The following is a 17,130-nucleotide window of genomic DNA, read 5'->3' on the forward strand; positions in this document are numbered from 1 at the left end:
TTGCGTGACGATATGTTTTTTTTTCTTTTTAGTGTTCTCTGAGAAATAAATAAGCATCGCAAGCAAACGTCAAAATCTATTGGGGGTGAAACTTTAAGCGAATAGTGATCTACAACATATGGCCACAAACCTAATGCACAAATGCTATTGTACAAACAACATATTGCACATATTGTAAAACATACTGCACAAACGCTGTACGCTTGATATGCGACTGGGTAAGACTGATAATTAACAAAAAAATTAATGACCTTTGTTTTCGAATGCTCTTACTTTTATATAGACCAAAGTAAACTAAAATTTTACTTCGTGGCTCATGTAACACGTGACAAAAAGGAACTTTATTTTTTCGTCGAGCGCCATAAATGGGGGCGTGTGAAGGCAATGTGCAATTCGAGCTTGCGTTTATTTTGTCGCTTTGTATAGTCAGTTTGGCTAAACTCACTTCTCAGTGGTAGTTTCGTGCTTATCTGTCATAGGGCATTTATTTGCTTATGTATGGCTTACTGGCATGTCACATAACTGCTCCCGTGACTGCAGACTCCTTTTGCTGGCGTAAGGCTGGCGGGCCCTCGCCTTTCGTGACGGTGACTTGCTTAGAAGTGTAGCAGCTTGGGCTAGTTGGTATGGCATGACGATAGTTATAGCGCGAGAACGAAACGACAACATAGAGACAAGAAGGACACGAAGGACACGTGTCCTTCGTGTCCTGCTTGTATCTGTTTCGTCGTTTTGTTCTCGCGCTATAACTATCGTAACATGCTACGAAAGAACGCTACACTGTAAGGTTGCCAAAGTGGTGGTTTCAGGGCTGCTGTCTCGTTTCAGTGGCTTTACTCGATTGGACATCATCAGTTTTTCAACTATTGTGATATTGTGTTCATGAACAAATCACAAATTCTTCATCTGCAAATTGTTTTGGATTATCTTTCAAGTACACTATTTTGCTGATAAATCAAGCTCTTACGCAATCATTCTTGTTGATAACCCTTTTCTCTCACTCAAGAAACTGGCTAGTCATAAAGATGGAACGAGATCACGGAGTAATCGAAAATGTGTGAAATGTAAGCAATTTAAAAGTGAATTTCGCGCTGCGTGGTGAAATTTCACGCCACATAATTATTATTTTTTTTGCTTGCTATTAGTTCTCCGTGCGATAACTTGATGGCGACAGTGGCAATGAGCTTAGGCAATGTTGTATTTCGGGTGTGTTAGTACGTCATACTGTATTTTTCTAACGCGCAAAAAAAAAACAGACAGACGATCTATTAATGTTTTTTTTATCAATCAACTACAATGCGCCACCAACTTTTTCTACTCATTAGTTTCAATTGAAGTTTTGCCACCACTTCAGATACACTTTCATTAGGGCTGGTACTGGTCCCTGTCTATGGCTTGTGTCTTTCTTGTTTGCTCTGCCTGCTAAAGTATGCAATGTTAGAAACTCGCTGACATTTTAATGCTTGTTGAATAACTATTCTGTTCTCACCGTTGACGCTAGGCTCCCATCCTCTTTCTCCCACCGGATGCTGGGTTGTGGCTGGCCTTGCGCTGAGCAGGGAAGTACGGCACCTGTCTCACTCGAGAACTCGACCACAGTAGGTGGCTCGAGAACAATGGTGGGCCCACGACTGCCACTGCGGTGAGGACCGCTTGCCAGTGCTGCAAAAACAAAGTGAATGGGAAAAAACAACTGAGAGTGTGGTCCAGGCATAACACGAAAACATTGTTGCACTGACACAAGACACAATGTTGACGTCAAATGAGAGAATTTCTTACATCAGCATAGTTTGTCAAAATGTGGTGAGCTCTTTCAGACTCACTCATCAAGTGTATTTTGCAGCCCTGGATCACTCGGAATCAGACACAGAAAACTTTTTTTTTCAACTGGACTCCCACGGACTCCAACACATTAACATTTTTAACTGAACTCACTCGTGCTCAAACTCACCAAACTATTACTCACTCGTATGAAGACCCAGGACTTGAGGTGAGTCGGTGTGGGTCGGGGTGGGTGCACTTATGAGTTCATTGGCGTATAATAAACTTCTTCGACCGTAGTGTCAATGCTCTATAACACCCATATCTTAAGCACTTGATGATCTACGCAGAGCCTTTTGAAGTCATACTTTGAATAAGGAGTTAATGGTGCTATCATAACAACATTACCTAGAGATGCCTCACGAGAGATATTCTGAACAGTGGGGCTGTTTAAGCTTTTCGCTCTGCTAGCTCGCGTGACCAGCTGCTGAAAGTGCTTATGTGCTGCATAAAGCGGGTATGATCTAAGCAGCACCTAGAATAGCATAGTCAAGTATTGCGTAGTGTGGCAGACGGTTAGAAATAGAAAGTGAGGGTGAGGAGGTAGGAAATAAGGAGGGGAGAGGTGAAACATGGCATAGCTTAGCGTCGTACAGCTTAGTGAGGGGGTCAGAAAGAGAAGGAAAGCTGAGGAGGACTCGATTATGTTACGGTGAGAAGAAGAAAAAGTGGGGATATAGGAGGTGAATCATTGCCTAAGTGGGGTATGGCATAGCTATGGCTGGGGAAGAAAAGGGAAGGTGAAAAGTAATTACGGTGGGATTAGGAGGAGACAACGGAGGAGAGAAGGAGGTATGGTAAGATATACCTAAAGAAAGAAAAAAAAAAGACGAAAAAGGGGAAAATTGAAGGTATAGGAAACGATACAAAAGAAAGAAAAAGGTAAGGAGAGCAATATGATGAAGTAGAAAGACGAAATAACTTAGTCTGGATTCGCCAGGTGATGGCACCTGTCAGCGCAGCTGTCTTCTCAAATGACACATGCGCGTAACTGGCTTTGTTTATTTTTTCAAGAACTTCCTATTGAAGAGTTTGGGGAGATGCAAATCAAGGAACCCATTGCAGCGTACTATAAGTGAAACGTCCGATCAATAAATATTAAACTGAGGAGTGAAACCATGTGCTTTAAACCATGTGTAGGTATGCAGCAGTATCACCTGAAATAAGGCTGATAATAAGGCTTAAGTTATGTAGAAGGCACCACAGGTCAGCAAAAGATGTGGAGCTCACATGAACTCACTCAAGAAGTATAATTTGAGCACAGGGCTCACTCGAACTCAAGGAAACTGTTCTTAGTGGAGCTCTCGGACTAAATCTCACCAATCTTCTACACACCCGGATTCACTCTGACTAAAAGACGCGGCTTGATTTCAGTGCCAGTTGTTTGAGTTGTTCGACTTATCCTTAGGCTGACTGACCTCTACAGCAGTCGACATGAGTGGACATTCACCAACCTTTTTGTAAATAGTAAATTGATGAGGGGGACTAGATGGTACACAGTCATGATGAAACGTCCGCACCGAAGAACTGGAGTACAAGAGAAAACTTACAGACGTGTGCTAAAACCATTCGAACATTTTCTTGAAGCCAGTGTCACTGTTGGTTATAATCACAAAATTATTGTTCCTATTACGTTAATGTCCCGAGTAATTTCAATCTCCTTGGTATTACGCTATGTTTTGTTAGTAACTCGCATGAGACAATCTCCATGATGACTGGATACGTCTTTAGAAAAATTATAATCACACCTTGCATATCCTTTTTTCACATTTTTATAGTGGTATCTGACTTGTTCATTGCATCTGCAATGCATCACTTATGGTTTTATGTGAACGCGAGCATGCTGTTTGACGTGTTTGTGCCGCAACAAAGCATTTCTTAGAAAACCTAACCAGATTGAGCGTTTATTTATGCTATCTATCTATCTATCTATCTATCTATCTATCTATCTATCTATATATATATATATATATATATATATATATATATATATATATATATATATATATATATATATATATATATATATATATATTACGTCAGCGTGCTCTCGTGGTGACCTCTTCAGCTTGCTGACGATCTAAATTAGCACAAGAGGGTAAGACGGTAAGAGGGTATGCTGTTTGACGTGTTTTTGCCGCAAGAAAGCTTTTCTTAAAAAACCTAAGCCAGATTGAGCGTTTATTTATGCTATCTATCTATCTATCTATCTATCTATCTATCTATCTATCTATCTATCTATCTATCTATCTATCTATCTATCTATCTATCTATCTATCTATCTATTACGTAAGGGTGCTTTCGTGGTGACCTCTTCAGCTCGCTGACAATCTAAATTAGCACAAGAGGGTAAGACGACGCGACAAATACGTCGGCCGGGTTTTGATGTGAATACCAAAATATCCTGTCGCGTACTTCGTTAAACCATACCAATAACAACGTGCTGCGGCATGAGAGTATTCAGGTTATTGTCAGTTCATGTGTTCCTGCAGGAACAGCTAGAACTTCCATTGGCCAATTGAATGCTAAAGCAATAAGAAACAAATAAGGAGACCCTTAAGTTTTCATTTTAATATTTAAATGCTATAGGGATACGCTGTTCCTAGTGCGTACTCCACTTAGTGCAAGAAATCTTTTCTAACTTGCTATACACCGACTACTTGGCCATAAGGAAATACGTACAGTAATGTTTATGCCTTTTGTTGTGGGTTACCGATTTTAAGCCATAAAGTAATCATAATAATCGCATGATCTGATGCCTGATCCTAATGTACGCTTGCGGCATGCAATATAACTGCAATATTTCACGTAGTATTTTGAAGCATGTGTACAAGACGCCTATGTTGGCAAAGCATGAGAGTTACATTCACCGCATTTTCAAGCAGTTAGAGTTATTTTCACGGCATTACAAGCAGGCACGTGTCTTTGTAGTCAGATTGTCTTGAGTTTGATTCCCGCTAAGTCATAGAACTTTTTATGATTTATTTTACTTCCATTCTTCTCGATTTCTCGGTGACGCACAAGATGAGGATTTTTCGCTCACAATGAACGGCAACCCGAGCCGACCCTGATGCTGGAATTTCTGCGAAAGAATATATTTCTAACACCATCGCGTTATATTCTGATATTTGCAGCGTTTACCTGATGTCTGCAAAGAACAGAAATGAGGGTTGGCACAGGAATAAAACTTAAGCATTCTGAGTAGCAGTCTGGTATTGTATACTCCTGAGCCCGGCCATGCCAGGCCTTTGAACTATCTTGAAGTAAGACCTTTTGCAGATGTATTGTTAGCTCACCGTCACTTGTATTTGCAGTGCTGGCTATCTAATCCGATAACAAAGCAGTAGCAATTCCATATGTACTCTTACAATAAAGGTGTCATGTCGAACTTTATTTCAATATTAGTCTAATAAAGATTGCAGTTGTAGTCCCATAATTCAACAAGCTATATTAAAGTGTTGCTCAACCACGACGGAATACGCGAACGAAAGTTTCATATGAAATTTTCATCATCACAGCTTAAAATGTGCTTCGTTTCTAAAATACTAACGGGTATGCTCGAACATGAGCACTGACGTTACGTAAGACCATGAGTGAGCGTTCAAACACCTGTGTAGTTGACATTCCTCGTAAGCCCGCGATGTGCACACGTTACTGCACTTTAAAAAAACGTGTTATTATAACACGTAACCTTGTAGCGCTTGGCTGATAGTCGAAAAAATTAGCATGAACATATACTCGCCGACTGCTTCGCATGAATCTGATCCCAACAGGGTGCATGATCTGCCTAAATATTTTTATCTTGTAAGCTCAATTCCTTCTAAAGATACGTATACATAGTTGCCGCCACGTAATTTGTGTGCCATCACCTCCTCGCACAAGGACAATTTTTATTGCAAGAGCTCAGAGCTAAGTCAAAAAGACGAGTGCTAAAGTTCTTGACATTTTGCCGTCCTTCTGATCTGGCGCTACATAACAATCGTCATCACCTACCGACTAGCCTGAACCACCACGCTCCTTCCGCAATATCAATTAAAAAAGCTACGACGGAAAAAGGTAAATCTGCTTGTTCTTTCATAACCTATTTCTTGTCATCCTGTCTGCGTTATACTATGCGCAATGAAATATGTAGATGAAATAGCTAACGATCGTCATCTACCACCAAACGCTAACCGGGACGATGCATGAATTAGCGAAAACTAGTGGTCATTGCAGCGTAGTTAGCCAACGTTCGCTTTAAGAATAATTCGCAACCGTTACGGTTTCAAACGTTGGCCATATGCTTTGTACTTATTGTGTTTTTTTTAATGTGAAGCATTTCTTAGCGAGCTTCGGCGACATTAAGCGTATCTATCTATCTATCTATCTATCTATCTATCTATCTATCTATCTATCTATCTATCTATCTATCTATCTATCTATCTATTTGAGTCTGTCTGTCTGAGTCTGTCTGCCTGAGTCTGTCTGTCTGAGTCTGTCTGCCTAAGTCTGTCTGTCTGTCTGTCTGTCTGTCTGTCTGTCTGTCTGTCTGTCTGTCTGTCTGTCTCTCTGTCTGTCTGTCTGTCTGTCTGTCTGTCTGTCTGTCTGTCTGTCTGTCTGCCTAGCCACTTACGTTTACGTTTCGGTGCTCTACTGGTCACCCCCTTGGTCACCCCCTTAACTTGACGTGAACCGAAATGAGCATGGGAGGGTGAGATTGTTTGACGAACATGACGCGCTGGTCAAGACATTCATAATGTCACAATCCCGGCACGTACGTCATGATGCACTTCCCGCCAGATGGTGGCACAAACCCACGGGCGGGTATGTGCCCCTGTCGACGCTACCGATAGCGGTAGCGTCCACTCGATGAATGCGAAGCATAAATGTCAGGTTCCCAGGTAGAACTGAACCGAAGCATTCTGCGTGGCAATGAAGCATTTTACCACATAACTATGCCAGGTCTCGGAACTACTTTTCAAGTGGATGCTAATCTTCGTGAAACGTAAACAGTGGTTGCAGTGCTGCCTAAACAATTTTATAAACATTACGTATGTACCCCTATGATACAGCCGTCACGTCGGGTTAATGTAAATTGTAGTTAGGTACCATGCGCTGAAGTCGATTTATGTAGCAGTGTTCAGGGCCAGCATCTTCGCGAGTGTGAGCGCTTCATATCAGCTTCTGGTGTTGCTAATACGCATGTTCCAGTTGGCATCTTTGTTCAAGTGCAAACAACTGGTTATATTCCAAGTGCAAACAACTATTTCCATGTTATTTTTCAATAGTGAGTATTACCGTTTTGTTATGTATTGATCGTATTTTTATGGTTAATCAAGCTTATTCACTATTACTCGCAAGTCCGTATACTATTGCTGTATTTTTTTGTAATTACCCCATCCATGTAGCCATAGGAGGTCCCCCTGTCAGTTTCTCTGAAACTTTGGGACCTCCTGCTGTAATAACGCTAACCATGTAACTCAACGGAACTATTTAATAAACAAGACTTGACTTGATATAAACATCCGCAACTCTTCAACATATGTTTGTGTGTGCATTTTTACATATATTTAGTGTCATTTCATGACGTGCCTCTCAACAAAAATTTTTTAACATGGTTATCTTCCCTCCGCATGCTTCATATAATGTTGACTTCCAGGTACATCGTATCCACCGATTTTTTTTATAGCGAAAGCTGTTATGAGATCACAACTCGGGTCACGCGCTGTTGCATGTTATCCGCCACCACCGCCGACAGTGTCCGTAACCACATCTCGTAAAAATAGAAACAAAATGGCAGCGTATCCACGGAGTGAATAATGGAGAGTGGGGCGAAGCATCCGTCAGTCCATTCGTTGTTGCTTCCATCCGTCCATGCGTGCATCTGTGTGGCCGCCCGTGTGTCCATCCACCCGTCCGTGCGTGCGTCTGTTCGTGTGTCCACATGTCCATCTGTGCACCCGTCCCTGCGTTAGTCCATGCATTCATCCGTCCGTGCAGCCATCCGTGCGTCCGTCCATGCATCTGTCTGTGTGTCCGTTCGTCCACCTATTCAGCACTCCAAGTACCACCATCTCGTATCTTTTCATCATATATTCCTCATATAGAAGCACCGCCATCCAGCGGACATTCCAAGGACTGAACGAACGAAGGCACTCGCACACTTTCTTACGGCTTGCACTTCGTGTCTACTTCCCACCTTTAGCAACCTCGAGTTCATGGTATATACTAGTTCACTGTATTCATGGCACTGCGGCCCAATGCTCGCTAAACGTTTCTAAAACCAAGGAGGTTACGCCCAGCGAGTATAACGTAGCAACCCTTTCTTGTCAGATAGTGGTCAATGTACATGCCAATGGCTGTTAAGGGGGAATGAGAGACAGGAGAATCGGGCTTTTAGTTAACGCGCCTGCTGCGGATTTTTTATTGTTCCACAACGCACAGAATAAATTTCTCTCCAGAAGCACCTCGGAGGTCAAAATGCAAGGCTGGTTACACACTGCAACTATGACTACGAGGGACGAACGGGTGCCGCTACAAGGAGCTTCGCCCCTTAAAAAATGCGCCTAATGATACAGTGTGGCTTGAACTCGGGTTCGCTGGGTGCCAGTTCAATATTCCAGCACTGAGTCACTCCGGTGCTTGTGACTTGTTGACAATTGTGCCTCAGGCAGGCTTGATGTCGGGAAAGCAATCACGTTAATAAGACTTATAAAGCGTTTTACAGCAGCGAACGAATAACCAGTCGTCGCAAAATGTGATTAGCGTGACGAGTGGGTCGTCCAATGCTCCAACCCATTACAAAAACTTGTTCTTGTTTCCCTAATGACTGTGGCGCATACCCACTTCAGCCATAATTCCTCATCGTCATCAGCCACTGCATGGACAATAGGCATAAAATTCCTAGCAAGTGTTTAGCAGATACCACGCATCTAGCATAGCGAATGCCGGCATACTACCAAAAAATTTATTATTAATGCCCTAGTGGGCACTAAGCAAGTCTGCTTGCAGTATTTACCCAATGAGTGTTTCGAAAAGGTTCTGAAAGCACCCTCGTTTAGCTTTCGCTGTGACTGTGCTGCGACTACCACGCAGGCCTGCCGTTTTTTTTTTTTGAAAGCGCATTTTAACGCTTTTTTAAAATTCATTTTACTCGATGTGAGTTGCCTGTCGCATCATCACTTTTTTTTCCCTTCACGTGAGATAAGTTCTCTCGTTTTTTTTCTGCAATCTGTTTTCGCAAATCGTGCTTGACACACTGCGCCTATATCGCTTCTGCGGAGCCCTGTTTTTAGCTTAATATGGCGTGATTTCTGTATATTGCTCTCTAAAATAGGTTAAATTAATTTTGTATATTATACTATTTTCCTGCCTGTAGCCTTATAAGGAGCTAGAATTACTGTATGAACCAATAAAATATATTAAAATAATATTTGATGCTACGTATAAGCTAGTATGTGGAAAAATGTGGTATACTAGTGAAGTGCAAAATAATATGGTCGGCCGGGAGACCACTGGTCACCGTTAGGCTCTCAACGCTCGTTCACAAATCACGAGGAAGTACACGCCGAAACTCCATCGCCAATCAGAAGCAGTTGACGTCTTTTTCTTTTGAAGAAATTCTCACTGCTTCTGTGTTTCCAGAGCACAAGAAAATTTCTGTATCTGCATGTAATCAACCAAAAAGGACAAAATAAACAAGCACAAGAAAGTTAATTACCGAACCTTAGTGAATTTAGGCATTATCGGTTGTATCTATACCAGTCTACTTCTTCTCTTTTCTTTTTTGGGTATAATAAAATATAATGTCATGATCAGTACACTGACGTACCTTTGAAACAAAGATATAACAAATGCGTAATATAATTATAACTGTAATCTCGGAAGCTGTACTTTGCACTACATCATTTGTGTGCCATCATGAAGAGAAAATTTATTACTCTGTCCAGTATTTCTTGGATACACAACTGAATCCGTTGTCAGCTATGCATGATGACGTGCGCAATACTTTTATCCTCTCGTAGTACTGAGCTGTGCAATCGTGCACAGCTCAGTACTACGTTCAACAATGCAAGCTAAAGGAGTTGTAGCAGTGCAGGTTGTTTGGCTGGTCGGCTAATGCAAAATTAGACGCAACTGTTGTGGCTATTTAGCACAAAAATAACCCTTTCTCTCTCTGGGCGAATTAGCCATTTCTGTTGGCGAAATAGCCAAAACTGTGGCTTCTAATTGAATTAGGGTGGTCATGTTGGAGAGATCTCACTGCTATACAGTCGGAATATTTTATTTATATCAAGCGTGAGCTCATTAGAACATAAAAGGCCTAGAAGCATCCCAATGCTTTCGGCAATGTTTCCTGATTCGGAAATAGATGTCAATTGCATAAACCTCCCTACGACATTCGTGCTGTATCCACGACGTATACGACTATCGTATCCCAGTGTGGCAAACGTCGCCGATAAAGCGCAGGTGAAAGTTTCCGTAGGGACATAATGATAATGACCTTCTTGTATTACACCTTTACATGGTACGTAATGATCTTGTCAACCCTATCTCTAGCGTAAACAGAACTTGATTTGAAACCAACAGCGTTGACCTGCAATATCTAGTATTCTTACATTTTTTTTCTCGTTCGAGGCAACGTAATCAATCGCACTGCATCTGCACTAGCTTCGTTTCTGAGGCACATGATAGTTACATAAACCACTGTGTTCAGTCTCCCTGACAGCGACTGCATAATATAATGCATTCTTATAACCATCAACCCTTAATTCAGCCTACCATTATTACAATCATACAGAATAATAGAACGCTTTACAAACTCGTTCTTTTAGATCATATTTTCAAGACCTACTACGGTCATTTGCTGACTCAGTGGTTACTACAGATATACTAGAATCCAGAAACAGCAGCGAAATAAGTCAGGCGCAGTAGTAGTCTACCCCACCCGCCCCTCTTCCCAATAAGATACGGCAGGTATACAAGTAAACCTACTTTTTGTGCGGAGCACACTCATCATTCCTCCGGTGACTTTCTCAAACTATCACGTATACGCTTAGCGAACCATGTAGGCTTTCCCATCTCATGAGTGTACATATAGCCAAGCCTCAGAGCTATTAATATAATCACTCACAATCACTGCCATACGCTATGCGACTGCTGTGTGAATAGATTACCTTTGCACTATGCATAAACCATGATTATAAGCCTGTTGGGAACGAGGACATAAAGTACGAGCGCCGTACTTCGTCTGATTTATCTACAGCGCTGAAAACTGCCTAAAACCTTTAACTTCCACGAACGCTAAGCATAAACACGTATAGCGACCGACCATTACGAGTATTGATGTTAGTAAAGGAACCGATGCAGGTGCATCAATAATGCACAAGCCGGGTTTTCTGCATAGTTTATGCGGCAGTAAATATTCTGCCACAGGTAGAGTTAGTACTTAACAAGACTCAGCGTGGAATGAATCACTAATGGTGTTCGTGGTTATCAATTGTTTCGCTCAAAAGTCCAACTGATTTACCGTTAAATTGAGTGTTCTGAAACAGTTCCAGCCCAGTATTTGAATGACGAATAAGAGAAGAGAGTACTTGTCTAGAAAATCGAATAGATGATCGCACTTACACACACATGCACGTACACACAAATCAAATCTTGTATTCGCAACAACGTCATACGCCAAAACGTTTCGAAATAGAGTACTTCCGCGAAGCACGATGCCAGGCATACGATTTTCGAAGCTCACTCACCGGTGGAAAATCACATTTACGAAAGGAAACACTTGGAAATTCTGCGCCAGGTGATTGTTGCGATTGAATTGTTGCGTTTTATGTGGCGAATTGACTATACGATTGCGCGTGGCCCGCCGCGGGTGGCGCTATATTGTGGTCTTAAACCACCCACGCCACTTTTATCTCCTGATAAACCTAAAATAAGCACTGCTGTTCTTTCATCTTGTGTCTTTTAAAGATTCATGGAGGCAGATGAAAGCATGACTATAACTTGAAAACAAATAGCGGTGAATGACTACATCCTCGTAGAGTAAATTTAGAGGGAATGAACTAATTCCTACAACTATCGGCAATATCTCGCTATAAGGAGGAAATGTAGTCCCTGTGATAACTAACAAAGTGATATTTCGTTAGGGATTGAGCATCTCGAAGAGAAGGCCTTAGTATAAACATTTCCGTCTTAAGAAGTAGAAGTTATTGCATGTAATTGTCGCAGTGACTAAAGTGAACTTACCATTTCAAGCAACGTCTTCAGCTTTCTCAGGAGCATCATCGCTGAGCTTAATTTAGCAGCGGAGCTGTTCACGACTGCCATTTGCTGTAACGTCTTCGAGAAAATTGTCATCATAATGAACTGGCGTGCTCTATCTTTGTTCTCTTCTCCTTTTCGTCCTCTTCTTCACGTTCCGCTTTGTGCACACAACACGCGCATTGATTTGTTCGGCGCACGATTCTGCTATTGTAAGAAAGTTAGCGCGACTTGATACTCCCATACACACACACATTTACTTACTTTTCCACTCGAGAAACACACACCATACATAGCGCTCAATACGAATTGTTTAGTGTACTTAAATGACCCTCTTATACACGTACAGTGAAATTCGCAAAGGCAATTATCGATGCAGGTGGATACGTAGGAAGCGTTCAACAAGCCACATAAAAAGCGCCACCACCCGACAAAGTAATAAATACGAAAAAATACAGAAAAAAAGGAATGAAAACCAGAATACCAGCTAGAAGCACTAAATTCTTCCCTCAAGAAAAAATATTTCCTTTTGATGTACCATCTCTCTTACACAACTATGCTTACTTTTTTTAAAATAAAATATGCTTCTTGCGGTAGACGTGCACATGATTTCAAGGTTCTTCCGAGAAAAACGCGTGTCGGTAAATCGTGTCTCACGCCCACGAGCGGCAGTATGCATCACAAAATACGCGTACTTAACTTCGTGTTTCTTAACCTTTAGCGCATACTCTCTAATCTGGTCATTTACGCATCTCATGGTTTGCCCGATGTACACTTTTCCGCGGGATAATTTAATTTAGTTTAAAGCTCCCGTAGAAGATTTAACGAAAACTTTCTGATGATTTGATGATTGATATGTGAGGTTTAACGTCCCAAAACCACGGTACGATTATGAGAGACGCCGTAGTGGACGGCTCCGGAAATTTCGACCACCTGGGGTTCTTTACCGTGCACCCAAATCTGAGCACATGGGCCTACAACATTTCCGCCTCCATCGAAAATTCAGCCGCCGCAACCGGGTTTTGAACCCGCGACCTTCGGGTCAGCAGCTGAGTACCTTAGCCACTAGACCACCACGGCGGGGCAACAAACACTTTCTCTTGTTTCTTTGGCAACCGCGTCTCTTGCCATTTCTAAATGCATGGACACAACTTGGCAAGCGTTTTTGCCAGAAAAAAATAAGATAAGGACCACACCATGCCTTTCAGCGCCCCTCATATGTTTGTGGGGGAGCTTGTGTGAAAACGATATGACTTGATACTTGAAACCTGATGGATCCACGGCAACGTCATCTCTTTGTGTTGCACGTTTCATCTTCTGCATTAGTGACTCAGCGACCGTGTTTATGACTGATAAAGGCAAGCCCACCGCCGACAATCGGCTGAACTGATCATAAAAGCTAGTCCGCTTTTGGCGTCAGCACGTCTTTGTCAACGCAAATTTGAGGCAAACTGAAGCAATTCCACTTTTAAAAATGTAAGAGTGTGCAGAATCATACGATAGCGGTCCCTTCTACAGACGAGGATGGTAATACGTACAAAACGGTCACGGTTCCACAGTAGCTTGAGGTCTAAAAACTGTAGACAGGACCCTCTTGATACGCCGGTTGTTATTCTAAGTCCGCGGCCATATTCTTTAAAAAATACTAAGCACAGCTTTAAAAAACACTCAACTTCATAAAAGGCATCTTCGACGCACACTCTTATTGAAGTAAAACCTTACTCTTGAAAATCTAAAATGTTATCGCAAGGGGGGTGGCGTGTACACTGTGGCCATTTGTCTAAAAAAATAAAACGATAGCTTGTCTTGTGGTGGTGGCGCTTCCTGTATCGCTTGTTGAATGCTTTCTAGATGCGCGCCTGTGTTGATTATTGCCTTTACGCATTTTGCGTGCACGTATATAGGAGGGTGACTTAGGTGCAATAAACAACTGGTAGTGAGCGCTGTGTGTGGTAAGTGTTTGTCGGGTGGAAGAGTGAGCACATGTGTGAGAGTTTGTGGGAGTAAAACGTTGCGCTGAATTTCTTACAGTATGAGGAATTACCAACTAGCCCAACAACCAGTGCGTTTGAGCTACGATTCGGGTAACCCTGATGGGTGCTAGAATGAGTACCGACAAAGAGGAAGACAGACATAAAGAGAGAAAGAGTTCTAATGAAAGAAAAAGAGAAATGTCTGGAGAAAAGATTTCTGACAATTTGGAATTTGAGTTCCCGCATTCTCGATCCAATGAGGAGCATTATAACTACTCAGCTACCCAGGCATGTTAGGATAACACAACCTATCATCCTTTAGTGAGGTATGGCGGAAGGTTTGGAAAGGGTAGTGAGAACACGATAAGATATATCATGGTGAGATGGAGAGATAGAAGGAGTGGAGATGGCAAAGCATATCAAAAAAAAAAGAAAGAGGCAAAGAACGAGAAGAAAGGAACAGGAAATTCTGCAATTGGGAAAGAAAGAGAGATAGATTGAGCGAAAGACAGTAAGAGGAAGAGACAAATACAGAGAGACAGAAGGTAGGATAGAAATAGAAATAAACGGAGATACAGACAGAAGAAAATGTCTGAAAAATTAAAAATAAACTAAGACAGAAAAGTAAATTAAAGGAAGAAGGAGCATAACGAAAATATTGAAATATGCAAAGAAACTGAGAAAATACCAGAAGAGTTTAGAGAGCGAGAAAGAATGGAGTAGAAACAAAAAGGTACTTTTAACAGACAGAAAAAAATTGCAACATATCCACGGAGTGAGTGATGATGAGAGGGGCAAAGCGTCGTCTATCTTTGTCTGTCTATCTGTCTGTCTGTCTCTCGGTCTGTGTGTCCATCTATCCAATCCGCACTTTAGTAATCAACATAAGAGTACACTGCTGCCATTTAGTGATATTATATAAAATTTTGCTTATAGACAGATATATATATATTGTTAGAAATTCATAAACTAGCGCTGGCTACATAGTATGAACTGTTGGGAAGGAGGAAACGACCCACACCCTAGGGAGCTTCACCACTATGACAGAAAAAAAGCAATAATTATAACAATAAATGAATACAGGGAAGACAGCTCCATTCCGCTTTTCTTTCGGGCTTCGCCCCTCTAGAGCGAAGCTACATTAGGTTTTTAGGGGCGAAACTCATTAGGGCTTGAGTCGTTCCCCCCTACATTCATACGTAGCATGCATGTAGTCATTTCTAAGTTATGAATTGCTCACTAGAAGGTGTTGTGCGTATATGCCTTTGGAATATTTGTCGGTCCACAGTTACACCACCTATATTCAACTAGCCACACTTTCGATTCTGTTATGTGTTTGAAAATAATATTATAAATTGGCGTTAGTAGTTTTCGTATAGCTGACGTATAAAGAGGATAGATGGCACTGTTACATAAAAAAATTCCCAGCATATCCGCGGGGTGAACGTTGATAAGGGGGGCGAGGCGTCCGTTCGTCCATTCGTCTGTTTGATGCGTGCTCTAGTGTAGTTGCAGTAGATGGACGTACAAACAGACAGACAGGCAGAGGAACGGATGGATGAATGGATGAACGAACAGGCTAACAGATGGACGGATGGACAGACGGCCGAATGTTTCACCCCACTTATCATAATTCACTCCGTGGATATGCTGTGAATTTTCTAAATTTTGATTTGTGACAATATCAAGAGATTGTGGAGAGCACCGAAGTTGCTATTCTCGAAATTACGCGAACACGCACACTGCGTGAGACTTAATGATTGCAGCATCCTTGCGGCGTGCCCTTGTTTTGGCAGAGAGACAAACGACATTCGCCAGAGCATAAGTATACACCAAAACAGGCTAACGCTAAGAGTAGGAAACCGTATACTGCAGTTTTTACGAGCTTTACCTTCATCCTACCCACGAAACGAGCCTAGCTTTTCTGCCCGCGTCCCCTCATAGATGTAGCTCGCGGGTTAGCGCGTGCGCCGAAGACAACATTTTTGTTTTGGCGTACGAACAAAGTCAGAGAGATAGGCATATGTACAAAGAAGGCCGAATGATTTACGACGAAACTGTAGGTTATGGTACGCTGAAGAATACGCATGCAATTCTGCACACTTGTACGCTACACGCGAGAAAACGTTTTTTTTTTCAAAGTGAAACTGTGCAGTGAGTTAAGCGGTATGAATGATTTATTTTTGCGCGTGGACTAGTTTGAGATTTATTGAAAAAGAATGGGGAGATGACTGAACTGGAGCTGTTACGCAGGGCACGTATGGAAACGTAGTCTATAATCTTTGTTTCTTTGTCTCTCCCCAATGTTTACGTAAAATTCCACACACAAAAAAAGCGATGACAGAGTTTCTAATGTATAAACTGCCCAAAGGCAGCTCCAATTCGTTTTCTTTTTTTCATATCAGGCCCCCGAGACAATTACCAGATCAGAACGAGTACTTGCTAATCCGACATCTGAAATTTGCCACTATACTGATCATTAAAAAAAAACTGCTCCGAATAAGCAGTCCTGTCTAGGTTAAACCTACGCCCTAATTTGCTTTTATGCTTGGGCGTATTGTCTAGTTAATGATTTTTTATTCTGTTGGGATATCCGCAGATGGCTGGTCTCGGTCAGATTTTTGATGGCCGTAGAAATGTCAAACGACCTATTTTTTCCTGACGCCATCTCGTTTCTGAACGCAGATGTATATTTATGTATATATTATGAGGAACACCAGATATGTACATATTTTAATAGTGAATGTATTCGTGTACTGAAGGTTACTCCGATGAATACATTTAACGTTAGGCATGTTAGGTACATATAAAATATAATGTTACAGGTCCAGTCCAAATAACGAAAACACACTGGTAGCATGCTTGAGATACTTCCTAGCACGTATTGAGGACAGACGATATGCACCAGCGAGAATGAAATTAGACTTTACAAGCATCTCAACTGATGGCTACGACCACGTTGTTGTACATACACAAAACTCCATGAGAAACTCTCGCACTGACAAGTTGTATTCGAGGTCGTGAAGATCGGAGACTCTGCGCATGCGTTCGTTGTACTTGTGTTTGTGTTGCTTGTGATCCTTGCAGTTCT

At 41.8% G+C, this 17,130-nt stretch overlaps 1 protein-coding gene across 1 annotated transcript in view; it reads right to left on the minus strand.

Moving 5' to 3' along the window:
* Positions 1–17,130, minus strand: part of LOC142774850 (cell adhesion molecule Dscam1-like) — a 331,807-nt gene that overhangs the window by 204,984 nt on the left and 109,693 nt on the right. The window contains exon 2 of the mRNA XM_075875992.1: positions 1,490–1,662. Within this exon, the coding sequence (XP_075732107.1) occupies positions 1,490–1,662 (173 nt within the window). The remainder of the gene's footprint in view (positions 1–1,489; positions 1,663–17,130) is intronic.

Source organism: Rhipicephalus microplus, chromosome 2 (assembly GCF_043290135.1).
Source record: "Rhipicephalus microplus isolate Deutch F79 chromosome 2, USDA_Rmic, whole genome shotgun sequence".
NCBI classification, from domain to species: Eukaryota; Metazoa; Arthropoda; class Arachnida; order Ixodida; family Ixodidae; genus Rhipicephalus; species Rhipicephalus microplus.